At 49.5% G+C, this 26,827-nt stretch overlaps 1 protein-coding gene across 1 annotated transcript in view; it reads right to left on the reverse strand.

Moving 5' to 3' along the window:
* ryr3 (ryanodine receptor 3) overlaps positions 1-26,827 on the reverse strand; it is a 109,288-nt gene that overhangs the window by 51,320 nt on the left and 31,141 nt on the right. The window contains 25 exon segments of the mRNA XM_030345011.1: positions 842-1,042; positions 2,012-2,648; positions 3,022-3,234; positions 3,514-3,740; positions 4,157-4,243; positions 5,405-5,567; positions 6,993-7,153; positions 7,320-7,368; positions 8,214-8,371; positions 8,982-9,190; positions 10,476-10,650; positions 11,500-11,705; positions 12,427-12,571; positions 13,056-13,215; positions 13,387-13,470; positions 14,486-14,589; positions 16,926-17,030; positions 17,939-18,155; positions 19,057-19,249; positions 20,309-20,550; positions 20,686-20,819; positions 22,021-22,139; positions 22,309-22,404; positions 25,001-25,136; positions 25,829-26,009. Of these exon segments, the coding sequence (XP_030200871.1) occupies positions 842-1,042; positions 2,012-2,648; positions 3,022-3,234; positions 3,514-3,740; positions 4,157-4,243; positions 5,405-5,567; positions 6,993-7,153; positions 7,320-7,368; positions 8,214-8,371; positions 8,982-9,190; positions 10,476-10,650; positions 11,500-11,705; positions 12,427-12,571; positions 13,056-13,215; positions 13,387-13,470; positions 14,486-14,589; positions 16,926-17,030; positions 17,939-18,155; positions 19,057-19,249; positions 20,309-20,550; positions 20,686-20,819; positions 22,021-22,139; positions 22,309-22,404; positions 25,001-25,136; positions 25,829-26,009 (4,402 nt within the window).

The raw sequence follows: 26,827 nt of genomic DNA on the forward strand, positions 1-26,827 counted from the left end.
GTAGCACTTTTGTCTTTGAGATACAAAATATAGTAAAGTACTTGAATGGCAATTCGGAATGGCAACTCCGCACTGACGCAATATGCATTGATTCCAGAAGACCAAAGTTCTGTATTGCATTGTTTAAGAGTATGCTCACGCTAAACACTAATTTGGCAGAATCGATACAACAAACTATCTTAGACTAATGTATTGATAACGAATGTTACATTGATTGGCCAGATATCAGTATTGTCCTTTAATGATAGGATATTGTCCTTGAAAGATAGGGTAGCCAATCTATTTCAGAAGCAAGTTCTCTTGACATCCTGACTGCAATCAAGTCAAATGGTGTGAGAAACAATACAAAACAACCCGGTATGTGTTGCTGTCGCAGGCCTGCAATAAGCCAATCCAATCATTTGGCCTGAATGAAATGATTATTCAACCTTCCTGTCTGTCTAATTTTCTACCCAGAACTCTGCGTACACTCTACCCTCCTCATTGAGCATGACCGGAGTCTTCCACAACGCGGGGCAGACCTATTGCCAGAGTCATGTGTTTTGGCAGAAGGCTTTGGAGTGAGTCCTGAATGGAGGGGGGGAATTCCTTCACTTTCTTTTCTTTCAAATTCTACCCCTGGGTGTTTTTTCTACAATTGCCTGACCTAGCTTTAAGTCAAGGTTATGGACCTGAATATCATGAAGAAAAAAACATGAATTGACTTATAATGGATGTAGTTTTGAATTCTAATGCTACGGTGTACCTGCGACAAGCCTACATCTTCGGGTCACTGCTGAATCAATGTACGGTGGATATAACAGGGATCATGCTGGTTGTTTATCTTTTGCTGCCAGGTCACCTGTTCGTGCGGGGGCGAGCGGAACTCCCTGGTCTTCTTGGCGGTGATGGCGGCGGACATGTTGAACGCCAGCATCAGCTCGTTGTAGCGGAACTTCTGGTTGTACTGCAGCTTGGAGACGAAGCTGTCGGAGAAGGAGACGATGGCCTCGATGCGGTGCTTCAGCTCGCAGTCGCAGAAGTAGTGCAGCAGCTCACACATCTGGGGAGAGGAGGGGGGACTCTGCTGTGAGAGGTCACTGATGAACGATCAACTAACATGAGTTCATGCAGTAATAAGCCCTATAATATAGCATTAGCATAGGGGTTAGGGCGAGGGTTAGTGTTAACCCTAATACAATTCTAAAATTAAATCAAAAGTTAAGATGAAAAGCATTAGGTAATGATTAATAGACCATCAATTAACTTTGAATTATCTGTGACTACCAACCGTGCAACCATTAAGTCAATGAATGGTTGACTAATGCACATACGGTAAAGTGGGACCAGAAGAAGTGTGAACGAGGTGATTGAGTCAGTACGCTCCTTGCTCAACTTAGGGGCCCTCGCGGGGCTTTAGTACCACCTAACCCACTTTAGTACCACCTTATCTCAATGAGTTGAAGGAGTGTGAAACACTTCCGCAGCATCAGCAGTTGCCACAGATGGACGTGTTGAAAATAGTGTGCTTCTGTCCTGGAGGGAGTGTGCGTGTGCACGAATATGTCCTTTGCAAAACGTTCGATGTGGAGGTATTTTGGTATTGTAGCACAGAGCAGTTTATTAATCCCAGGAGCCCCCTTAACAGGAACCCATGCGGTGAGAGCTGGGAGGAGAACACGAACAGACGTGATACCCGGAATAACCGATTAAAATGCTGCGTCAGGGCCTTCACTTATGGACAAAGTTTACATTTAGTTGATAGCAAAGACTAAGGTGTGTGTGTGTGTGTGTGTGTGTGTGTGTGTGTGTGTGTGTGTGTGTGTGTGTGTGTGTGTGTGTGTGTGTGTGTGTGTGTGTGTGTGTGTGTGTGCATGTGTGTTTGTGTCTGTGCATGTGTGTATATGTGTATGTGTGTGTGTGTCTGTGTCTCTGTGTGAGTGTTTGTCGCTTTGTGTGAGTGTTTGTCTCTTTGTGTGTATGTGTGTCTCCATGTGTGCGTGTGTGTGTGCATGCCACCGCCGCCCCTCACCTGCCGCTTGACGGGCTCGGGCAGCGTCTTCCCCAGCAGGCCCTTCATCAGCGTCTTCCCCTCCTTGCCCTCCTCCTCTCCCGCCTCCACTGCCTTCTCCTCGTTGCTGCTGGCCTCCTCCTTCTCCGCGCCGCCGCCGCCGGCCGCCACGGCCCCCGCCGGGGCCTCGCCCCCCTCCCCGGCTGCCGCCTCCGGCTGCTCCCCGAACACGTTGGGGTCCACCATCAGCAGGATGACGCGCACCTCGTCGCTGGTCAGGGCGCCCATGACCAGCAGGGTGCCGATCAGCTTGAGGATGGGCACGAACTGGTACTCCACGCTGCCGCCCACCGGGTCGCGGATGTGCGTGCCGCCGCCCTGCACGGCCTCCGTCAGCATGCTGATGGCCTTCTCCTTCAGCGTGCCCAGCGGGATCTGGGGGCTGTGCAGCAGCTGCTGCCGGGGCTTGGTGCTGATGATGCCCACGGGGTCGAAGTGCACCCGGGGCTTGAGGCAGGTGCTGAGGCCCACGCCGGGCAGGGAGTGGCGCTTGGACTCGTCGGGGAACAGCTTGATGGAGCGCGTCTCGTCCGTCACCGGGATGATGAACTCGTTGTTCATCATCAGCCGCGCCTCCTTGGCCGTCTCCAGGTGGGTGCTGTCGGGGGGTGGGGGGGAGGGGAGAGGGGGAAGGGTGGGTGGGTCACAAGCGGTGGTTGATTGCAACACAGTTTGAAGTGACTTTTATTCATTAACGAGATTGACAGAACTAATGAAAGTCAGGTTTTTTAAAACGAATGTTTTAATGCGATCAGTAACCATTCCTTTAATCAATACATTTAAATATAGCAGCACATTACAATGCATTGGCTTGTGGATTCTAATATTCAAGCACAAGGAAACAATGACACATGAATGTAGGCAGACAACGAACACTAATGACGGAGGAAGCAATTTTAATGGTTTGATAATAAATAATATAAAATGATGACGCATTACGCGCTACCGAGGACACGAAGGCGGGGCTTCACCTAATGAGGAAGTTGTAGAAGCCCTCCCTCAGCATGCCGGAGAGGTATTGGTTGTCGATGGTGTAGAGGATCTGCGATTGGTCCAGGTGGCTGCAGAGGGCGTGGGCTACGCGGGTGTTGCCCAGGGCGCAGAGGGCGCAGTACAGCTTCAGCGTGTGGTAGTGGAACTTCCTCAGCTCCTCGTTCTCCGACAGCTCCAAGATGTCCATGCACCTGGAGGGCCGAGGAGAGAGGTGGAGAACGGAGGGGACGGGAGAGACGGGAAAGAGACAAGGTTTTAAATGATGTCAACCAAAACGCCCTATTTACCAATCATACTGAAAAGGCCATTCGGTTGGTCTTTATCCTTTCATCCCATCAAAGTCGTGATTCCGTGAACAACAAACTGGCTCCGTTTACGTCAGCCTCGGGGCTGTCCTCGTCATCGCGGACGCAGGACACGGGAACATCTGGGTGAACAACAGACCCGACCCCGCCCCGCCCGGCCCTGACCTGTTCTCCTCGGGGATGTGCACGGCCATCATCTGCAGGGGTTCCAGGCACTGCACCACCCAGCCGTGGCGCTCGCTGACGCGCGCCGTCTCCACCGTCAGGAAGATGTTGGGCATGCGGCTCCACAGCACCGCCACGATGGACTGCACGTCCAGCCGCAGCGGGCACTGGGGCACCGGGTTGCGCAGCTCGCTCTTGAACATGGCCGACGACAAGGGCATGGCGTCCTGCGGGGGGAGGGGGAGAAATTGGGGGAGAGTAGGGAGATGAAAGACAGGGAAAAAAGCGCTGAGAATGGGATGCATATGTAGATATATATACGATGTGAAAACAGATTATATGAACAGTGTGTTTACATTATTGTTTTGACTTATTAGCGTGAACTGGTGTGCAAACAGTTCCTCTTTGCCTTTAGGAATCGTTCTTCCTATTTTTTGGGAAGTAGCATGAACGTGAATGTTAACAACAAATCTTTCTTGCCTGCTAATCTGACTGCACAAGATCCAACCAATGCTTCAGACGAAATAGTGAGGCGGATGCATCGGCAATGGTGCGTGTGCACAGATGAAGGTGAGAGTGTGAGTGTGATGGGAAGGAGAGGTGATGGAGGGGGGACGGGGGGAGGGGTGGTGGGAGGGCACACCTTAATCTTGTCAAACTCAAACTGGAAGAGGTTGGCGCTGGTGGGTCGCACGAAGACCGCCGGGAACAGCTTGGTGTTGGGCTCCACCTGCGTGCGAAGCGGCAGACGAGTCAGTCAGGATACCCCTTGCTCCCCCCCCGCCCAAACCACAGTCCCCCACACACATCCCTGCTCCCCCTCAACACGCAGAGGGCAGCGGGGGGACTCTTTGTTAAAGGGTAATCACACTTAAAATGTAAAATGTCAGTCGAGGCGAATATCCCTGAGATGCTTTAGAATTCAACGGTGTTTCAAATGCCAGGCCGATGCCCGTCACTGGGTTTAACATAAGCCTCGGAGCACTCCCAGAGACGGGGAGATCGAGAGAGACAGACACTAAGAGACACACAGTGGGTTTCCCCTCACAGGGGTTCCGCCTGGATAAAGTGCCACATGAATGCAAAGGCAGGCGGATCGATACTGAGGAATGCAATGCAGAGAGAGAGTGAGGAGAGAGAAAGGCATCGGGGGCCTTTCAAACCACAGGAAGTACGGATGGGATCGCTTTCAGCCAGCACACAAACAGAATCTGAAATAACACCACAGGAGGTGGGGGCGGAAAATCTTATTGTAAACCATCATTCCCATATTTTGAGGAACAGAGGGAAAAAAGGTCCATCTTACAGCATAGCTAGAGTGATATGAGTTGTAACCATGGCAACACTGTCAAAATCCACTACCGCAATGTCTTTGGATGAATAATATTATATTTATTGATATTTTGTCTTCGTTACTTGTCTATTCGCTGCCCTTTTATCAAGCAGGTGGAGGCATTCCAATGTTTAAATCAGCACATTTGTTTTGAACACTTGGCCACAAATCAAGAGCAAACAACTTCAGCTAAATCCTGATATAGGAAAAGCCCCCACATACAATCAAACATTAATATAGGTCTTGGCTTGTCAGTGATTTCTTTGTTTGTGTTGTTGTTGTTTTTGTGGTTAAGGCCGGGTAATGTATATCTGTCTAATCACTGAGAACAATTTCCCCAAGGGAACAATACATTTTCTATCTAACTATAGGATATTCCCAATCAAACTCCTTCCCATGCATTCTCTGGCCGCAAGACGAAAATATGAAGTTGTAATAAGATACAAGGCCAGGTATGCGAGGTGTGTGAGCGTGAGTGCGTGTGTGCGTGTGTATGTGTGTACCCGTGCGTGCCTGCGTGCGTGCCTTCATTCATGCGTGCGTGTGTGAGCAGGTCACCTGGAAGACGGTGGGCAGCTCCTTGCCGTTGGCCGTGAAGGAGACGAAGCCGCTGGCCAGGTCGATGAGGCAGCCCACCTCCAGGTCGCTGCTGGCCCGGCCCGCCGCCGAGGAGCCCGCCGCGTCCGCCCCCCACACCATGTAGCAGTTGCTCCTCTGGATGCTGGCCGGGGGGGGGATGTACGGGGGGATGGAATGGGAACCAATCAATGATTGACAGGCGAGATAATAATAATAATACATCAAATTTAGATCACCCGAACCAATCAGGGCAGAGCTTCACTGATTAACTTTAGCTGGGGCGGGTCTTAAGTCTAAATGACCATAGGAGTCAACTCGGAGGCCCGGTCAACCCAAAGTCGATATTCTCACAGCGAAGTTCACTCATTCCTAGCTGACAGACGGCATCGTCAATTCTTACCTTAACACTCACATAGAATCTCTTAAATCTTCCCTACAGCACCTTTCAAATGGTATGTCATGAAAATATAAAAACCAAACAATCCAGGTCTCTGATGAAATCTCCATTAGTTAGTAAATAGCAACCATCCACTTCAAATAAATGTCAGCAGATGATATATATAAACCACAAATGACAGCGGCTTGTAAAAGGCCACATGTGACAGTAGGTGACGGTGCTATTACTAGCTTCTTGTCTTTACTCCGAGACTCCAGAGTTAAAGGAATGTATTCACACAGCGTCCTATCTTTGATGTGTGGAACAGATTGATTCGCCCCTACCCCTACCCCATGTACTGTGGTTATTCTCTCATTAACATTCAATCTTCCCCCCCCCCCCGCCGGTAAGTGGTGTTTTAAGTAGATTAGAATCTGGTCTAACTTCCAAATGGACTGCGTATCGCCGTGAATCCGAGCTACTGGTGTGTCCTCTTAATATCTAGGAAAACAAGAGCGCTTGTCTACCTCCTGTTGTATTATTTGCAATATCTTTGTTATGATATTAAGATGAACGAATGTTTTATGTCTCATGAATCTGCAAGCTCATGTTCTATTTGCTGATGGCAGATGGTCTGCCCCCCCCCTCCGTTCAGCAGATCTCCAGGCGACCTGGGTCGGGCAGATCACTGGCTTTTATCTAATACGGCGCGGGTTTAGGATGACTAGATTACCAAGGTGGCTGTCGCTGATGTGCAACGGTCTGTTGAGTCTGCTACTGCGACAGTGTTAAAAAAACTGGACTGTATTGTTTGTTTGAAGAAGATCAAACACCTGCACTCAAAGCTTTTGAATGCAGCTTGTTGAAAGATGTGCATTCCATACTTCCGGCAGGATTTGGTAGCTAAAGTTAAACTTCCCAACGCAGTGCTCAGTGATAGCCATCAGGTTTAGCTGCTCTGATTATTTATGGGCTCCAGAGGCATTTTGGTCTTTGCCCGTTGATAACGCTCCTTGGAAATCAATAATGAACTGAGAGGTTCCAGACTAATACGCATTTGCGAATTGGTCTGGCCAGGTCAGGAGAACCGCCTTGTACAACGGTATACCGTAGATATGAATCTGCTCACGATGTGTGAAACGCACGTGTCTTCGTCTACTGCCAGGCCAGAGGGAGGGTGAGGAGTCTTACCTCTCGTGGACGCGGCCCCGCTCGTCGCCCAGGGTTACGGTGACCGTGCGCGTCTTGCTCAGGCTGAAGTTCTTGCTGTGGTAATGGTAGTCGGGGGTCACCCAGCCCACCCAGATGGACGCGGGGTCCTGCCCTCCGAACACCCTGACCGTGTGGTGGTACTGCAGCCGCGGGAGGAAGGGCGGTAATCAGAGGTAAACGCCAAAGCTAATGCTAATGCTAACACTAATGCTAATATTGATGCTAATGCTAACACTAATGCTAATGCTAATATTGATGCTGATGATGGATGGGTGCGGTCACTTGGGACCGCAGGAAGTGGCTCACCGTGGTGATGCTCCCGTAGTCCACGTTGCCGTCTTCCTTGGGAGGCTGACTGTAAAGTAAAAAAACAAAAACAGGTCCAGAATGAAGGGTATCCAAGGCGATTTAGTCTGGTTTATTCCCCAATAGGGTCGAGAGCCCGAAGAGCACAGAGGATAATATCGGGACATGCTGTCCGAGACATTTCCACACTAAAACCTGCTATCCCCTCTTGACTCTTAACTCTTGACCTGGAGTCTGTATTTTCTAGTTCCTGGTCACGTCCCTGTTGCCAACGTCTGCTGTGTACGAAGAAACGCTGGAACCAGACTCGCTAACTGTAAGCCCAGAGAGCAGCAAGTAACTCCCAAGCCTCAATATAAACAGAAGAATAAGCTTTGAAAGTAGATCTGTTGAGTCACCCCCAGCATATACCTGTGAAACAGTGAAACACCAGAAATCACATTCAGTCGCAACATTATAGATTCACCAAAAGTTGAATCCGAGTGCAGCACGACCCGATTTATAAGCTCATGCGCGATACCTAACATAATTAACTCAACTGGCCTACGCCAACGTAATTCATGCAATTGCTTTTCCAAAGGACTTCATTTTTAGCCTTTATATGCTGTCCCTGGGGCCCAATGTTAGTGTTTGGATACGCTCTAATCAAACAGCTTCATCAAAGCAATTATCTCTGCGTTCTAAACTCCTTTCACTGGGCAGTCCCAGAGAAAATCCCCCATGAATAACATTATATCCCCATAATATCCCCTGAATAACAAGCCTAAAGAGGAGAGCGCGTTCGCTCTCCTCTTTAGGCTTGTTAGTCATGGGATGGAAGGGATGGCTTTCCCATTGGTCCCGGTAGTGGTCCCTGGGGGTGGTCCCGCCGGTGGTTCTGATGGTCAGGCTCACCTCAGCTTGGACGACTCCTCGGAGGGGGCAGCATGGAACTCCACGGGCATGCTGAGTCTGCAGTACACCATGTCGTTGTTGCTGTTCTGGGTGCCCAGCGTCTTGTGGGTCACCTTCAGGCACGGGGGGTTGTCCACCGTGCCGTCGATCCTCGTGACCTGGGCAGGCACACGGACACACGGACACACGGACACGCACACACACAATCGAACAAACACAAGCAAACAGAAGCAGGGACAGATGGTTGAAGGGAAACAACAAGGACGTTTTCAGTGTACAGATAATTGGTTAATCACCATTAGATGCTGATTGGATAAACAGTCTAAAGTACCGTATCGTTCATTCAGTACTTAGTGTTGCACATACAGCGCTTCAAACTATATGGTCAAACAATAGAATATGCAATCCTGTTAAAACATATCAAATATGATAGCATCACGTTAAAGTACTGTAATAATTTCCTATTCATTCCAGCAGAGATAAACTTAATAATGCACAAAAAGGGATGCTATTAAATTTAAGTCTTGTTAGGGCCAGCCTAAGGAACCGGCTGTACCGTGTCAAAGTGTCCACTACCACCTCAGCTTCCGAGGTGCACACCAAAGCGCCTAGAACATGATGCGCAGATAAATAAATAAGGGAGCCAAGTTAAGTCTGGATGTACTATCTTACAAATGGACTCTCAATCATATCATAGGATGTTAAATCTTGTTTTGAACCCATAAACCCCAGGCTGGATGTGGTTTGCTTGCGTGCCCCCTAGCTCACCTCGATGTGCGTGTGATCCTTGGGCACGTTGACAAAGGTGGGCAGGCGCTTGCTGAACCACATGGTGACGTTGCGGTTCATGTTGACGGCGAAGGGTTCAAATCCCTCCTGGAGGCCACACATGGTGTAGTACTTGAAGGTGCTGGCATCCTTGCCCAGGTTCATGCGGCCGATCTGGGACATGCCCAGACTGCACACGGGGATGAAGCCTGCCGTCCAGACATGAAAAGAAGGGGAGGAGGGGAGGAAAGAAGGGCGGAAGGGGAGAAGGGGAGGAGGGGAGAAAGGGAGGAGGGGGAGAAAGGGAGGAGGGGAGAAGGGAGGAGGGGAGAGGGGGAGGAGGGGAGAAGGGGAGAGGGGGAGGAGGGGAGAAAGGGAGGAGGGGGAGAAAGGGAGGAGGGGGAGAATGGGAGAAGGGGAGGAGGAGAGGTGGGGAAAAAGGGAGGAGGAGGGGTGGGGAGAAGGGGAGGAGAGGAGGTGAGAAGGAGAGGAGAGGGAAAGGAGAGAAGGGGAGAAGGGGAGGAGAGGAGGGGAGAAGGAGAGGAGAGGGAAAGGAGAGGAGAGGGAAAGGAGAGGAGGGGAGAAGGGGAGGCCAGGCGGTGAATGGGAATCAGAAATCGCAGGTGTAGTGCAGTAAGTTGAAACTAGACACTGAAAGATAAATCCTAGTAAAAACATCACAAATGATATAACCTTCTTTACTTTACTTCAAAGTTCACTGAAGACACTTCTTTCCTCCCTCCAAAGGAAGTGAAAGACGTTATGTTAATTACCATTCGATTCCTAAAGTTATTGTTTCTTCTCTGGACGTGTTCAAGACTCCCAATAATGGGTTGCAAATAACTTGATGTCTCTCAGGGTTTAATAAACTCAATCCCTTGAAAGAATATGTCCAGACTTTTCAAATAGTGTGCCCGGCTGCCAGAACCACATTGATATGTTAACCACTCAGTGACTTTGAGTTGAAAATGCCTCGGCTCTGAATGTAGTTCCCCTCTGAAACACAATCTGAAACCACTACTGACACTTTTCTTTTCTGAAAGGGCATTACTGTCTGCGCAATGGAGAGCACAGAAGACCTGAAAAGGTCACAACTAAATCGGCATATCTCACATGTGAAAAGTGACGCTCAAAATAAGTGGAAAACGGAAGATCATTAAAACAAAAGTGTTGCTAAAGTAACACTTAATTCCCTGACCATATTTCCACTTAGCATCAGCTACTATCCCACACAGTACCAATTACCTTAATGTGCTGTTTCCAACAAGCATACATCTTTCTGAAAAGTAATTTCCCGAAATAACGTATTATTCCCACAATGAACCACCCATAAAACACACCACACGCCACTAATGAACTTGTGACGCGTTTTCCTCTTCACAAAATAAACAACATAGACCCTGGTGACGTGCAGGGCTACAGCCAGGGAGGGGGTCCAACGGGGGGGTCAGACAAACACAGTCAGAGTCCAGAGCTCCGAGGGGGGCCTCTCACCGTCCTCCGTCTCGAAGTCGCAGAAGCAGAGCTCCGAGCCCTTGCCGGTGATGAGCAGCTCTCCGTTGAGGGTGAAGATCATGGACTTGTCCTCCATGTTGATCATGCAGCCCACCACGTCGCCCTTGCTCCACGTGCGGCCGAAGTAGCGGCTGCCCACGTGCATGCGCCGGCCCTGGGGGAGCAGAGAGACTCACCTCAGGGGACGGACGCGCGATGCCAGGGACCAATCAGTCGATAATTAACAATGCAGTGTTGCAGGTCGTCCACATGGGATGCTATCAGTATGGGCCTTTTTTCTATTGCAACAACTAAAACAGCAGTTTTCAGCCGTCAACTGTTGTGCCTCGATGTCATGGAGAGAAGGGCTGATCACACAACGTCTCAAAGGGGTGACTGTGAGCCAGCCATTCACTCTTTGTGCCTTGGCACAATCAAATGTACAAAAATATAACAATACAGTAGGGAACACTGAACACCGAATCCTGCCAGATGAATACTAAACATGCACATTTTTTCACACTTTATGTCAATCGAAATGGACATAAAGCTTGACTTAATGGTTATTTTACTGAGAAGCAATCATGTTATTTCACTCTGGTTTCAATTAAGAGGGGGGGGGGGGAAGAGAGAGACAGAGACAGATTGTGAAAGTGTGAGTGAGATATTGTGGGTGAGTGAGTGAGTGAGTGAGTGAGTGAGTGAGTGAGTGAGTGAGTGAGTGAGTGAGTGAGTGAGTGAGAGATTGTGAAAGAGTGAGATTGTGAGTGAGTGAGAGATTGTGAAAGAATTACGGTAGATTGTGAGAGTGAGTGAGTGAGTGAGTGAGGAGTAAGACGTGAGAGATTGAGGGAGTGTGTGAGTGTGTGAGTGTGTGAGTGAGTGAGTGAGTGAGTGAGTGAGTGAGTGAGTGAGTGAGTGAGTGAGTGAGTGAGTGAGTGAGAGAGTGAGAGAGACAGACAGACAGAGAAAGAGAGAGATGTAATCCTAAATCCTAAAGAGGTAGTGGGCGTTGATGTGTTACCCTGTATCCGTCGAACACGAAGGCCTGGTCGTCCACGCCCAGCTCCATGTCTGGCCGGCAGCCCGGTCGGGCCCAACCCACGCGCATGTCCCCGCCGCTGAGCGCCTCGAACTCAAAGTACCACTTCCCCGTGGTCACGGCGTACGTCTGCTCCACGCGGAAGAAGCGGATGGTATCCACGCTCTGGTCGTCGTTCACGTGCAGGGCTGGGGCGGGAGGGGGCGGGGCGTCAGTGGGGGGCAGGAGATAAAGCTCCCCGTTTGAAGGGATGTGCATATAGGGGATTTGCATATATGTAAATGTGTTCCCTAAATCAATGTACCCTCCAAAGTGTAAGATATGTTTATTTTCTTCAATACTTCATTTAATTCCCCTCCCAGCCCCCAACAGGAAGCCATGTATGTATATTTTGTGGAAGTTATTACCATTTGTTTAATGGCGCACTGATTTGCAGTGTTTTTTCTATATATAATTGTATATAATTAGCTGCTGTGCCACCTGCATTTCCCTCACAGGATTTATAAACTGTTATCTCGTCTTATTTTCGTCTCAGCGTCTGTACCGCCGGACTAGCACACAGAGTTGAAACAATCAATTTGGAAGTATGAAAGGACATCCCATTTACTGCATGGTTTCACTATCTGGTCAAACTTTGTGGATATTGGCCAGTCGTTGTTCCTTAGGAAACAACGGGATGAATATAAATGAGCACAGACGCAATGTTTACCTTTAAAAGCATGTGACGTTTGTTTGGAAAATGGTTTAATGTTCGGGAAACCATTCAACCTTCAAATCCAATATATTACGTTATGTGCGTGCAGCCGTGCACTATAGTTAGACTTTAACTAAAAACAAATGCTTTGTTTTACATAAGAAGCTCAAGAATTTCCGTCCATAACCACACAACCAGCCGGGCGTGCCTCTCACCCTCCTGGTCCGGGGGGTCGATGTTGTACCCGTACCCCACCAGGGTCCTGATGGCCTCTCTCAGGGAGTCCCGGTTGGACTTCTTGGTGCGCTCGTCCAGCAGAGCATACGGCACCAGGCGTGGATTGCGTCTGTTCTTCAGATCCTGCAGGGTGAAACAAACGCAATCAGAACACCAAACTGAGGCTGATGCAATAGCTGCACATCCTTTTTCGGGATTTTTATTTCATTGCGTTGCTATAAATAACCTTAAAGATGGTTATTACCTCGCCACTGAAAAGACTGAGGAGCTATAATCAGATTTGCTGCACCCCCCTCTACCATCTTACATATTAAAACCACTACAGCAAATTAGATCTGCATGCTGTTTGAAAGAAACAATGTTCCCCAGTACTTTACGCCTTCATTTGCCAGATGCTGGTGTATGCCCTAAAGCGAACAATCAAAGAACGGTAGCAACAAAAAAGTTAAAAGAGCTGTTTGAAAAACATCTGAACAGACTGCAGAGTACCCATTAGAACCTGTTAAAAAAAAAAGGAAATAAGTCTGTATTTCCATTGTAATTAGCGGTGGAACTTAGTGGTAGAAGATAAAAATCCTTCGTAAATTGTGTAGAAGTGCGGCCTAACCTGCTGGATGCCGTAGGTCCATCCTTGTTTGATGCGGTCCTTGGCCCACACGTTGTGGGCGTTCTCCGCCAGTTTGTCCACCAGAAGCTCCTGACCCGCGTTCAGCTTCACCTCAGACAGCTCCAGGGGCGTCGGCTTGTATCCGTTGGTCATCACGTAGCTGTGCGTACCAAGCAAGGGTTTGAGTGCAGGACGACGGGCTCAAACAACGCTAATCTCTTCATACAACATCCCACATGGTTATTTATCACTGTGTTACATCGCACAAATACACTGCTACAAAGAAAGACGTTCGTGGATCCGCATAGAGTGTGGTGTGAGAAGGTCGTACTCTTTGGGCAGTTTGACTTTCTTCAGATCGTCTTCAGCATGGACGTTGACCTGGGCAACGTGGCACCCCAGAGCCAAGAGGGTCCTGTTAGAGAGAGAGAGAGAGAGAGATAGAGATAGAGTGGAAGAGAGAGATAGAGTGGAAGAGAGAGAGAGAGAGAAAGAATGAGAAAGAGAAAGAGAAAGAGAGACACACAAACCGCAGAGACAAACATTTTACTATACAGCAATATTCAGCAGGATTAATTACAATAAGTACCAAACACTTTAATACCATTAATAAACCAGCACACACACACACACGATTGATCGGAGAACATCAATACAGATTTGTCGGCAGTGCAAGAACAGCGGCCAACGTGTTTTTTTTTTCTCCTTTCACTTTATCTTTTGGCAATTGAGGCTCGCATGATAATGGGATTGTTAGACTCGCTCAAAGGAGGCACCAGCATCAGGTAACTGCAGCGCGATGGATCCAAGATCTAGTGTTTGCACGGCGAGATGACTCGGTGCTATCAGTACAACAAGGGGATCAATGCCCGAACTCAGTCGGGAGAGATTTCTAATTAGGCAGGGATCCCAGCGCACACAAGCTGGGCCGCTTTCCATCTGCAGCCCACGGTCACTCGCTGCAGATTGTTATTCATGAGGCGGCCCTGAAGGGATTCAAGCTCTCTGGCCGTATTGATGGGCTTTTGTAAACATTAGGGTACGAGCGCTGCGTTGCATTTTGTTGCATGTGCACTCGTTTGAACCCCACGTGCGTCCCGCCTTTGACGAATATAAATATGGCAATATTCAACTTTAATTGGATAAATAATAACACGGTTGCTGGAAACAGGCAATTTTGTGAATGTGCATGCCACAAGCACTGCCTCTGGTGAATGGGCTTCCGATATGAATGTTTGTTGATGAGGCCACAATGAAGGAACATTTGAGGGATTCAAATGTTTGAATAATTTGAAAAAGTAGGAATGGAGATTATTGCATGGCCAGCTGCTGCATACAGCGGAAAGCAATTTGCATTCCCCCTGCATACCCGACCTCACCTATACATAGCACACGATGCATTATTCATATTCATGGAGAGGATGTTTTACTTGAGCGTCTCGCTGGACATCTGCAGGTTGTAGTTCCTTTCGGTCTCAGGCAGTTTGGTGAAGTCCACAAGGCAGGGGTGCTGCCGCTTGTTGTCATCACGGACCTGGGCAGAGAGAAGCAGGTTAACCCCAGAGCCCCACAAGCCATCCAGCATCCTTTGTGATTAGCCCCTTTTAGCATCGGACTGTCCACACCGCCACAACACAGAGTGGAAGGCCGTCCGCGTGCATCAGACAGGTGCCCGGAGCACCTTCCCCTCTGTTCAATCCTCCCGTTCGTTTCTCGATGCCCAAGGCTAGCGTCGCCGAAGCACTTTCACTTATAAATGAGGACATCCCTCTTTGTACATGGAGAGGTCTCAACGCTCTGAGAAATGCTTTGTGAACGCAGCGTTTTCAGGGGAGCCCTGATGGTTCTCCCTCGGTACCAACATCACCAGGCTTCACTCATTTACCGCTGATGCCAATTCCTCATACGTAAAATGTCCATTTGGCTGATCACTATATTTAGAAGGATAATGTAGTATGAGCTTGTGTTTTTCTATTTCAAACAATAATCACTATGGGGGCGTCAGTCAGGCCCACAGCCTATTTCAATCTTAATCCAAACATAAAGAATCAAACTGAACATTAGCAGTATGTCAGCTTAATACTGAGGCTGAAGCCGGCGCCTGCCATGAGTGGGCGTGACTAAAACAAAAGATTACCCTCTGATCGCTGGGGAATCTGCGAACATCAGCACTTAAAAGGCAGGAATGAGACTACAAGTAAAGTAGTCTGGACATGGAACAAGGTGTCCCAAACTCAACCAAAGAAGGATGGCACAGCAGTGTACGTCTACAGGTGTCAAAGAGCATCCAGCTTGTCCAAACCCATGGCGGGCTCATCCAGGGGCAGGGGGGACAAGGTCACTACGGGGGGGTTGAAGTAACGCTTAACACAGAGCAGCTGTGGTACCTAAACGCCGTCCTCAATAACGGATGAAACATAAATAAATCCTGAGGCCGCCGCCGAGCCCCGAGTCTCCGCCTCCCTCCGCTCGTTAATCTGGGCGTGACAGCCGAGGAGGGGGCGGAGGGGGCGGAGGGGGCGGAGGGTGAGGTGGGCGATGTACTTTTGGGGGCTGGGGGGGGGGGGGGCAGCTGTCGTGTGGATGGCCTCGTTGGGAAATGAATCTCCTGGCGATAAAGCGACGGTAGTGAAGGGCCGGCGTGCGTGCTATTGGCCTAGACGCGCGTCCGATGGAGAAGACAAAGTCGAGAGATGTGAGGGATGGAGAGAGAGAGCGAGAGAGAAAGAGAAAGAGAAAGAGAGAGACAGAGACAGAGACAGAGAGAGCGAGAGCAAGAGCGAAAGAGAAAGAGAAAGAGAAAGAGAAAGAGAAAGAGAGAGAGAGAGAGAGAGAGAGAGAGAGAGAGAGAGAGAAAGAGAAAGAGAAAGAGAAAGAGAAAGAGAGAGAGAGAGAGAGCGAGAGAGAGATAGGAGCAGAGGAACAGAGAACATGTGTTTTTAAGTAGAGCTGTGAACGGCGCCTTGGGGTGTCAGACAGATGGGATGCATTCATATTTGAGACGGTGATTTAGCTGAACTGATTTAGATGCAGTTACAGTTGATCGTGATAACAATTCAAGGTTAACGATTGACCCAGTCCTTTTTTTGGGGGAAATAACTTCAGCCTCTGACACGGTGCGTTGCCCTTTATATATTCCACCACTACTGTGTTATTGAATAGTTGACATACACATACATTTATGCATTTCTGCATTGCTGCTATGTTGAGGTGTATGGCTGTTGGGGAACAAAGCCTAAGAATTGTACTCTTTTGTACTTAATAAGAGGTTTAATTAAAGCAATTATGATTCTGTTTCTGATTCATTATGCAGTAATTCCATTAAATGCAACGAAAGATTAATCGCGTCTATGCAAGGAACGAGCAGACTCAAAGACTGCCCGTGCCAGCTGCTTGATTGTGCTTCAGAGTCTGGGATTCCAGCCCTGACCGTGAAGCCTAGTTAAGTTATCGCTCATAATTAAAAGTCATCTTTCCTGCCAAACAGTGTTGCTATTGTTCTCAGGGGATTAAGGGGGAAATGAGGGGCCAATCACTGTATTCACAACGTGTTAAGCAGAATTTATAGTCGTTTTGTGGTGTTGTGTTGTAAGTTAATTACACCGACTCTCCACAGCATTATAACCGCTGTGACGCTGTAACGTTGCCGCGGAAACACAGTTTTTGCACTCTTGCAGAAAATTGGGCACTTCGCATGTGAGACGTGTGCAAGCTGCAGCGTTTATGTCACTTTCGGGTCCCACAGGTAAGCGCGGTTGTACGCTCGCCGACCCTGAATGGGGTGTAGGGGTGAGGGAAGGGCTGCTCGTTGTGTTTCTGCCCCTCCCCTGGAGACTCCCTGGGGGCTCAGCACTGAGCCCTGAGGCGTACCTTGCCGTAGGTCCAGCCCAGCTCGATCTTGTTCATCCCCCACAGCTCATGGATGTTCTCTGCCAGCTTGTCTCGGACGTTGTCCAGGTGAGGCGGAAGAACGACCTGTGGGGGGGGGGGGGGGGGGGGGGGGGCGGGGCCAACAGGAACAGATGGTTAGGCCGGGCAGACGGCCCAGAAACTAAAGACAACCTTTTTATTATTTTATTCCAAGACTAAGTCATCTTTCCCTTTTGGAAGGGGGGGCATTCATTAATGTCTACCTCCCAGCACTTACAGGTGATTTACAGGCAGAGTAGTAGACTGCAGCAGTGATATATACTGTATAACTGCCACAGAAGGAAATGTATTCTTAGATGGTTCATTTTAAATATAGTACTCCACAGAGAAAGTGCCAGTGGTTCCAGTGATTTACCATACACATAACTAACCCTAATTACCATTGATTAGCTTCTAATATCATTCTAGTAGGATACCAAATATAGAAGGAATTTGAAAATTCACATTTACTCATTAATTTATTGTACTATTTCTCGATCACGTAAAATGTCGAACTGGGCGACCAGAAGTGGATGAGTCCGACTTGAACAGTAAAGGAGGGGTCAGGAATTTACCAATGGCAGCAGAGGGTGGAAAGAGTTGGAGTTATTTACTTTACTGTTTATTAACGATCAATGTGAATATCGTTAGCAAACTCATATAAACTGAGTGATTTATTGGGAGATATGCTTTTCAGATCAGGTGTCTCTCAACATGTGCTGGCCAATTTTGTTGTGCAATAACTATGTATGATACTACTATTCCTCCTGCACTCTCCAATATTATCCAATATTATCCACCTGCAATAATAAATGCTTACGCTTCAAATAAATAAAAAAACACAATGAAAAATAGACATTGGATGACATCCAGTCCGGGAAATGCTGTGATCTCAGAATACAAGGAGACGGCTGAACCACAGAACCCTGACACCGCCCTGGCCCTCGGCCCCATACCCCGGGCCCCGGCCTCACCTGGGTGGTGTCCACGGGGGTGGGGATGAAGGAGGCCTGGGACAGGAAGTGGGTGGTGCCCAGCAGGTCGCGGATCCCCTCGTGGTCCCTCTTGTACTCCTTCACGGGCTCCACGTACATCTTCTCCTTGGGCAGCAGTGCCTCGTAGCACGGCGAGTAGCCGGCTGGCGGCAGGAACTTGAAGTCTCCGTGGCGACCGCCCAACAGGAAACGCACTCTGGGAGGGGAGGGGGGGAGTGGGGTGGAGTTAGTAGGAAAGTGCTTGGGCAATTCAGGGGGCTAAATAGTCCTCAGTCCTATTTGAAACTATTTTTGAAAATTAAGATCTGAAAACGTTGAGTCTACGAACAAGAAAACAATAGAAGGGAAATAAAGAGCTAAGACTGAGAATGCTTTGTTACTGCTTCATTGCCTCATTAAAGTTATTGCTCATTAGTTTGCTGGAATTACCATTGCTAAGCATCAATTCAAATACGTAATTAGGTAAAAGTGAATAAGGAATATGTGTGAAGTCAACCATCAATGCATATTCAACTCAAAGCAGTCTTATGGGAAGGGTTCCATGTCAAACCAAGCAAAAAAAAGAACTCCTGCAAAGTATGCCTTCGACCGTCGAGACCACGATGTACCAAATGGTTCCTCCACTTTTACTCACAAGTGGAGCTGATAAACGTTCTCGTCAGGCTAGGGAGCGAGCAATGACCCAATCGCTTAAAATCGCGTTTTGCCTTTTCAAAGTTTTGGAGCATTTGAACGTTTCGGTGAAGACGGTTGGGATGGAGACAGCATATGACACATGTCGTCCTCCTGTCAAACTGCATTGGGTAATCCAAGTGACACTGTCGAGTGACACAGCACTTTTTTCCACAACTTCTTTCTACATATGTGTTAACAGGATATCAGACACAGCAAAAACTTTTGTCGCCTTCTATTTAGATCGAGGTACAAATAGTACTATTTAGTGGGGCACAACTCCATACGCAACCAGGCTGTTCATGAGGAGGGGGGCACAATTGGGACAGTGTGTGTGTGTGTTGTGTTGTGTGTGTGTGTGTGTGTGTGTGTGTCTGTGAATTTGAGTGTCCGTCCGTCCGTGTGTGTGTGTTCTGGGGTCTCACTTGATGCCGGCGGAGAAGCTGACGACGGGGAAGAAGAAGCCCTCCACGTTGAACTCCTCAAACATGCCCTGGACGGGCTGGCCGTTGATCCTGAAGGACATGCTGGGGGCGCCCAGGTCCAGGCAGCAGCTCACCACGTCGTCAGAGTTCAGCAGGTGCTGGTTGATGGAGGCCACGGCCCTGGGGATCCGACCTGAGGGACAGAGACGGGAGGGGGGGGAGACAGAGAGACAGGGAGGGGGAGGGAGATGCAAAGGGCAGAGGAGCAGGAGGGGGGGAGGGAGACCAAAAGAGGGAGAGGACACACAGGTCAGACGCTGGAGGTAGAGGGGATGTGCGGAGGGCTGAGGGAGGAGAGGGGACACTTTAATAGCCTGGTGGGAGGGGGAGAAGGGCCAGAGAGAGACATAGAGCTTTGAAAGAGAGAGTGTGTGTGTGTGTGTGTGTGTGTGTGTGTGTGTGTGTGTGTGTGTGTGTGTGTGTGTGTGTGTGTGTGTGTGTGTGTGTGTGTGTGTGTGTGTGTGTGTGTGTGTGTGTGCATTAAGAGCTGTTGACTGAGGGTCTCGGGGGAGGTGACAGAGTTATTCCAGGAGTCTAACGGTGTACTGGGAGAGAGGGCTGGGGAATCTGTTACATAAGGGCTGCTGAACGCTGGCTAGGCATTTCTTTAAGGTGAGAGCAGCCCTACTTTTGAGTTCTCAAGTCAACCCCCGATATGAAATACTTTATATATTTATATATATACCCACCGTATATATTCAAGGGATTATGGGAGCCACATGTGGCTGTACATTAGCTTGCTTATTACACGGCTACTTACTGATTAAAGTAATCTATCATTTGACACAAAATATATAAATTCATTTATATAAAATTATTATATAATAATTATTATGTTGATTATTATCCAAGAGAGATTATACGATTCTAATTATTTGAAGAATAGTTTTTTTATACCTTCTCGTAAAACCAAAAATAATTCTACAGTTTGAAATAGTGTCCATTGAAACACAGCAGCGGTCGGTTAAACTATTACTATTACTGTATATTTGTGTGGGAACATACGGTGGCTTAATAATAAATATGAAGCTGACGTTATGGGATTAATCATGAGCGTCCGCCCGTTAATGTGGACAGCCCTTATACATCTATATTCATCGATATCTATAGACACGCACACACATAAACACACAGACAGACAAACATGCACAAACACACACACACACACACACAGACGTAGGTACCAGCCCACCTGACCAGAGGTGGAGCCCGTCGAAGCTGTAGGAGTAGAGGTCGTCCCCGGCACCGTTGCCCCCCCAGCCCTCGCCACCCCCGGGGTAGGGGGCGTAGCCCGCCGTGTTGGCCCAGCCCACCCGCAGGTGGGTGGGCTCGCCGGTCACAAAGTGGTCCACCTGGTCGATCACCAGCTCAAAGTACCACTTCTTGTACTGGGCCGAGCCCTCGGCCACGCCCAGGAAGATGTTGGGTCTCATACTGCAGGGCGGGGTGGGGGGGGGGGAGGGGGGGGGGGGGAGGGGTGAGAGGAGGTCCAGCACACTCTGGGTCACACGTATCCATGCATCCGACAACAACAGAGCAACCCCCAGAGGAGGACGTCCACGGTTTTACCTTTGAACGTCATTAACCAATCGCGTCTGCAGGAGCAGATCCCTTTTAGGCAGCAGGTGGTCACAGATCAGATTCTGATTGGCCCGGACGGCCACGCCGTTACAGACACACAGGGAACACAGCACGTCCAGAATCTACAGCAGAGAGGACAGCATCACGAGGAATGAAGGACAAGAGAGAACACGACTCATCCGCGGTGCCCGTCGTTGTTTTTTTGCATTGTTTTATGTATTTTAAGACGCATCTGTCTCCGAGATGACAGAACAAACCCATCCCAATACATCATGGCCCTGCTCCCCACACTGCATGTGGCTGCAGTCTGCCTCCAGCGGGGGCGGGCTGCGGCAGTGAGCTCCCGGCTCTCTGCTACGGCCCGCCACAGAGGGGCCCCTTGCCAGCGCTGCTTAGTGCCAGTTGTTTACGAGGATGCCATCGGATGCCAAACCAAACCAACGCTACAGTACCGCCGCTCGTTCGACGCGGCACTTAAAACGCATAGCTGGGATGTTGCTTGGAAACGGAAAGAAAAATAAGTAATTGGATCCGCGGTGTGTTTTTTTTTTTTTAGGAGGGTCCGTGATTGTACTGTAAACATAGATCCGTCTTTGTTGACGTCGGCGCCCGGGCCCAGCCTGTTACCCGGGGCTTAGGTGTTTATGAAGTGACATGATGTGGCACTATGCGGGGCCCCTCTCGCGGCCGGCTGGACTTTGTTGTCCTCACAGACAGACAGGAGACGCAGAGAGGGAGAATTAGCGGGGATAGATGGATGAGTAGTGGTTGAGGTGTCATGCTCCACAAACCCCCCCCCCCCCCCACACACACACACACCCTCACTATGTAAAGTGCTCTGGAGGTCCTCACAAGCGCAATATGAATGCAATGAATCATTATTAGTATTACAGAGAGACAGAGAGAGATGTTCGAGGGATGAGGAGACGATCAGGGTCGCCTACGGGGCAAACAATACAGTTTTAATTGCGCAGGAAAGGAAAGGAACGTTGAAAAAACGGTTGTAAACGTCCCAAATGTGTTGACGCAGCTGATCTGAGTGGGGGAAGAAAAATGCTGATCGTGTTGTTGTTGCACGAACGTTCAGTAATCCACTTAATGTAAGTGTTTTAACACTAAGGCTTACACATGATACTAGCCTTTAGCTGTGTTCGAGTGACTTTAAAGCCAAAGTTAATCCTTAAAATAGAAAAAATAGACCAATGAACATCAGAGATCATGCGTACGCCCTACACGTACAGCTGAATCCACTCCTTGATGTAATATCAATCATCAAGACATTGATCGATAACACTGTCATCCCTCACGGTCGCCCGTGCCTACCTTGTGGTTGCGGCCATGTTTATAAAGCAGGGAGATGATGGACTTGATGTGCCCTCTCTGGATGATGTTCAGCGCCTCAGGGCTCTCCACCAGGATGCAGTGGAGGACCTCCAGGATGCCTGTGAGGGCCCAGGGACATGGGTTCAGCACCGCAACATACGCTGGGTAGTTTCACGCATTATATGTAATGATACCACCTGATGAGTCGGTAAACGTCCCTTTACGACATTACACATAGACTAGATCCAACAGGGATGTTTTGTTTTGTGGGTGTTGTGGCCACCGTACCTGAAGACGACTCCAGCCTCTCCAGCTTGCTGACCAGCCAGTCCAACTTGCGGGAGAACTGGGTGCAGTTGGTCCTGTTCCCGCGGATCAGAGAAGCTAGGAAGCAGAACGGGTGAAAACTCAATTGGAGGAGCGTCTCTAAGTAGCTGATGACATGAGTTCACATTCGGGCAGCGCTAATTAACTAATAAGCTAAGCCTGTTAGCTTTCATGAAAGCTCATTCTTCATCAAATATGGATGCTTGCATAACTAGCCGAGCTCCCCTGGGGGTCCGTCTCCCCCTGCGCCCCACAGAGGTGACATTATGAAGTCTCTTTATTACCCCGCCGTCTCCTTTGACACCGTTAGTACCCCGGGGATGCTGGGTGAGATAAAGCTGCGGAAACTATCACGCTGGCGTGTGACTGCGACATGAATACTGATAGTTGTTTCATCGCTCCTAATTCTGCCACTGTGCGGACAGCCATCCGTCAACACGGGCGTGCAGATGGAGACCGAGAGAGAGTCCCTGGGAGAGAACGCTCATCAAGGTGACATGGGAGTGAATCCTGCACTCTGCTGCGTTCACATTGGCCGCGAGGATTAGGACAGGGAATAGGTTTCTGCTGATAATCATCGTTTAAATGAATTTTATTTCTTTACAGAAGTCACCGCTGCAGTGAGGAAGTGACTTAGTAGTGCACTTTGAAACAGAGTAGAGGAGACGGTGATATGGAGAGAGGAAGGAGGAGAGAAGGAGAGGGAGAGGGGGGAGGAGATAGGACGGAGAGAAGGAGAGAGAGAGAGAGGGGAGGAGATAGGACGGAGAGAAGGAGAGAGAGAGGGGAGGAGATAGGACGGAGAGAAGGAGAGAGAGAGGGGAGGAGATAGGACGGAGAGAAGGAGAGAGAGAGGGGAGGAGATAGGATGGAGGAAAGGAGATAGAGATGCAATGAAAGGGAGGAGAGGAGAGAGGAGCGGGAGGGAGGGAAGAAAGGAGGAGGGGGAGGAGAAGAGGAGATGGAGAGAAGATTGAAGAGTAGAAGAGGGGAAAGGGGAGGGGAGGGGAGGGGAGGAGAGGGAGAGAAAAAGAGAGGGAGAGGAGGAGAGGAGAGAAAAAGAGGAGAGCTTTGGTGAGTAACAAACTACTGTCCAATTTATCCTCAGGGGTGACCTCTCTGTCGGCTCACCGGCGTGTGTTATGGATATGTTTGCATTTTCCTCAATGTGTGTATGTTTATGTGTGTGTGTGTGTGTGTGTGTGTGTGTGTGTGTGTGTGTGTGTGTGTCTGTATGTTTATGTGTGCGTGTGTGTACTTTTGTGGGTGTGTGTCTGTCTGTGTGTGCCTGTGTGTGTGTATGTTTATGTGTGTTTTGTTTGTGTGTGTGTATGTTTATGTGTGTGTGTGTTTGTTCGTCTGTCTGTGTGGTTGTGTGGGTGAGCGTGCATAGCTGCGTGCGTGCGGAAGGGCCCGTGGGGGCTGATGGATGATGAGCACGCTGGGAGCTGGGAGTGGAGGTCCTGCTCTCCTCTCAGGCTGCAGCGAGGCAGAGGGCTGCAGCCTCTCTGAGGGTCACATTAGCTGCCACTCTGGGTCTGGCCGTACCTGTGCACCTGGGCGTCTTACGCCATGACTCACGAGACGCTGTGGAACCGCTATGAGCAGGTGATGACGGCGCAGACGAGCGAGACAAGGGCGTGATGGGGGAGGGGGGGTTATGGCACGAGATATGTGAAACCAGGCGGTCGATCATCCCGCGACGTCTCTTCCCAGATAAACCCGGAACGTTCTGATCTTTTCCCCCCCCCGCTGTGCCGTCTCCCTCCGCTCCCTCCGTCGCCACTCCTCTCATATGCAATCCTTTCCTTGTTACCAACGACCCCGAACCGTTCTGGCGCGTTGCCGTGGTCACCAGCTGTGGTCTCCAGATGGGGCGCGGGAGCCGCGAGACAGTAGAGTACCAGCTTTTAGTTTTCCTTATCTTTCCGAGACAAGGTGACCACTGGGGCCGTGGTGAGGCACGGGGGGACGGTGGGGAGGGGGGGGGGGGAGGGGGGGGGGACAGAGCGGGTCACAGGACGACCTGCTTCAACCGCAGACTCTTTGGGCTCCGCCCCTCAGGCGCCGAAACATCTCTCCCTGGGGGCTTTTTCGTATTTGGTGGGAGTGATATTTATAGCGTGCCCGGGTAATAATTTGCCCCTTCTCTTCCCTCTCCACTCCCCCTCGGCTCGGCGGTCACTTTAGTAGTGTTGTTGTTCTGTTCCCAAGGACACTTGTGTACCGACGCACTCCGATACAGGAGGTGGCGCTTGGTGTCCAACCCGCCAATAAAACACAAAGAAGAAATTGTTTATGTGGTCGTCCTGGCCCTGCGTCGAAAGCGTGGCAAAAGCAGGATCCCAAGGCCATACAATGGAGTGGAACTCCACACTGAGCCTACTATTATTGATATCTTTGCCGGCCTTCCTACTTTATCAGCCGTGGCGTTGCAGCTCAGTGGCCAAAGAAGAAGTAAACCACTTCCTTGTTTGGGTTCGGTAGTTAAACACTGGATGTGAACCATACCCGAGGACACAGGAAGCGCCCTTGAGACCTTTTCAAAAGGAAACTCTATTCACGCAAAACCACACACACACACACACACACACACACACGCACACGCACACGCACACGCACACGCACACGCGCGCGCGCGCGGTGGGCTTACCGAGCAGCTCGTACATGAGGTTGAGTATGTCCTTCCAGGCCTCGCCCGCCTGCTCGCCCGCAGTCTCGGCGAAGTGCGCGGCGCTGTCGTACAGGTTGAGGCGGTCGATGCATATGGACAGCAGGGCCAGCATGCCCTGGGACAGGACGGGTGGGACAGGCCCCGTTAACCCCCGCACACTGCAAGCACTCGGAAGGCTGTCCTCCACCGCGCCTTGTCATTTTGTTGGCCGTTTTGGTGCATTAGGGAGATTTATAGATTTAAAGCACATCGGTGGTGAAGCTTCAAGGCACGGGCCCCTCAGGGTCTATACTGTTCATTGCAGCGTAGGTGCCACTCAACCAAATAGAAGACAGCTCAAAAATCAATCGCTTTTTCGCAGTGTGGTTTTAATATTGTAATGCATGCTTTCAAAGGGAAACCTTTCCATAAAAACGTAACCTGTTTAGAGCACAACTTCTGCTCCTCTTTCCCCCTCACCTCCACGTTCTTCTCCTCCCTTCTCAGCTCCACCTGCTCCTCCTCAACGGATCCTCCCATCTCAACTCCACCTGCTCCTCCTCCAACTCCTTCTCCCTTCTCCCTTCTCACCTCCACCACCTCCTCCTCCCATCTCACCTCCACCCTTCCTTCTCCACTTCCTCCTCCCTTCTCAACTCCACCTACTTCTCCTCCACCTCCTCCTCCCTTTTCAACACAATCTGCTCCTCCTCCACCCCCTCCTCCTCCCATCTCACCTCCACCCTTCCTCCTCCACTTCTCACCTGCTCCACCTCCTGCCCGCGCCCCAGCTAATGTTCCCCTGCTCCTCCCCTCTCCCCCCCTCACCTCCTCCTTGAAGAGGTCCTGGCGCTTGATGAGTGAGCGCAGCAGGCCCTGCTTCTCCTCGTGCTCCAGCTCCGAGTCGGGCTGCTTGAAGTACTCGATGAGGTCGTCCAGCGTCTGCAGCACCTCCTCCACGTAGTCCGCCACCGCCGGCCCCTCCCCGGTCGCCGTGCTGTCCAGAGCCCTGGGGGGGGGGGGGGGGGGGTGAGACCAACACTTGGAGGTGACTGTAGTTTTTTGATATGCGTGTGTATGTAGTGGATGTTTCCTAATGTCTGAGGTGCCAAAAGCACGTTCGCGGCCCAAGCTAGACAATAAAGTCTAATTCTAAAACAACCATGGCATAGGTCTGTATAAGGTCAAATTTAACAACGCACCCAATTCTACTGAAGAGAATGAACCAATAAGGGATGGATATCTGGTGATTGTTAATAGGTGGTTGAAAAGCTATAAAAAGGAAAAATCGATCCCCCTCCCAAGCTACAATGGATAGAGAGAGTGGAGGAAATCAACATTATAAAAAAGCAAAGCATTGAACAAAAGTGTGAGAAATGGACATTGTCCAGGACAAAACACAAGAGAGACGAAGAAAACGAAAAGGACAGATTGAGTTGATGAAACTGTTCAAATGGATGGACTTCAGAAATGTTGAGTGCCAAACTATTTTATATTTCAGCTTACTTGTATGTTTGTTGACCTGCTAATCTGTCAGTTTTAAATGTTGATCCATTTTGAAATTGAGTTTGAATCGAATAATGCACGCAACAAAACATGATCCTTTGTGATCTTTTTTACAACTCAGTATTCCTGAGCACTGCAGCAAAGATCTGCCTCTCCCTTCACCCCCACCATCTTTGTTGTTTCAAGTTTTCAAAAAGATTTAATCTCACCAGGACACCATGAGGTTGTGAAATATATAACGATGCGTTTATAGATGCGCATATTCTATACGATTCATGGAGCATTCAGACTAAATGCACGGGGGAACAGAGTGGGGTGCAG

Source organism: Gadus morhua, chromosome 21 (genome assembly GCF_902167405.1).
Source record: "Gadus morhua chromosome 21, gadMor3.0, whole genome shotgun sequence".
In the NCBI taxonomy this organism is placed as follows: Eukaryota; Metazoa; Chordata; class Actinopteri; order Gadiformes; family Gadidae; genus Gadus; species Gadus morhua.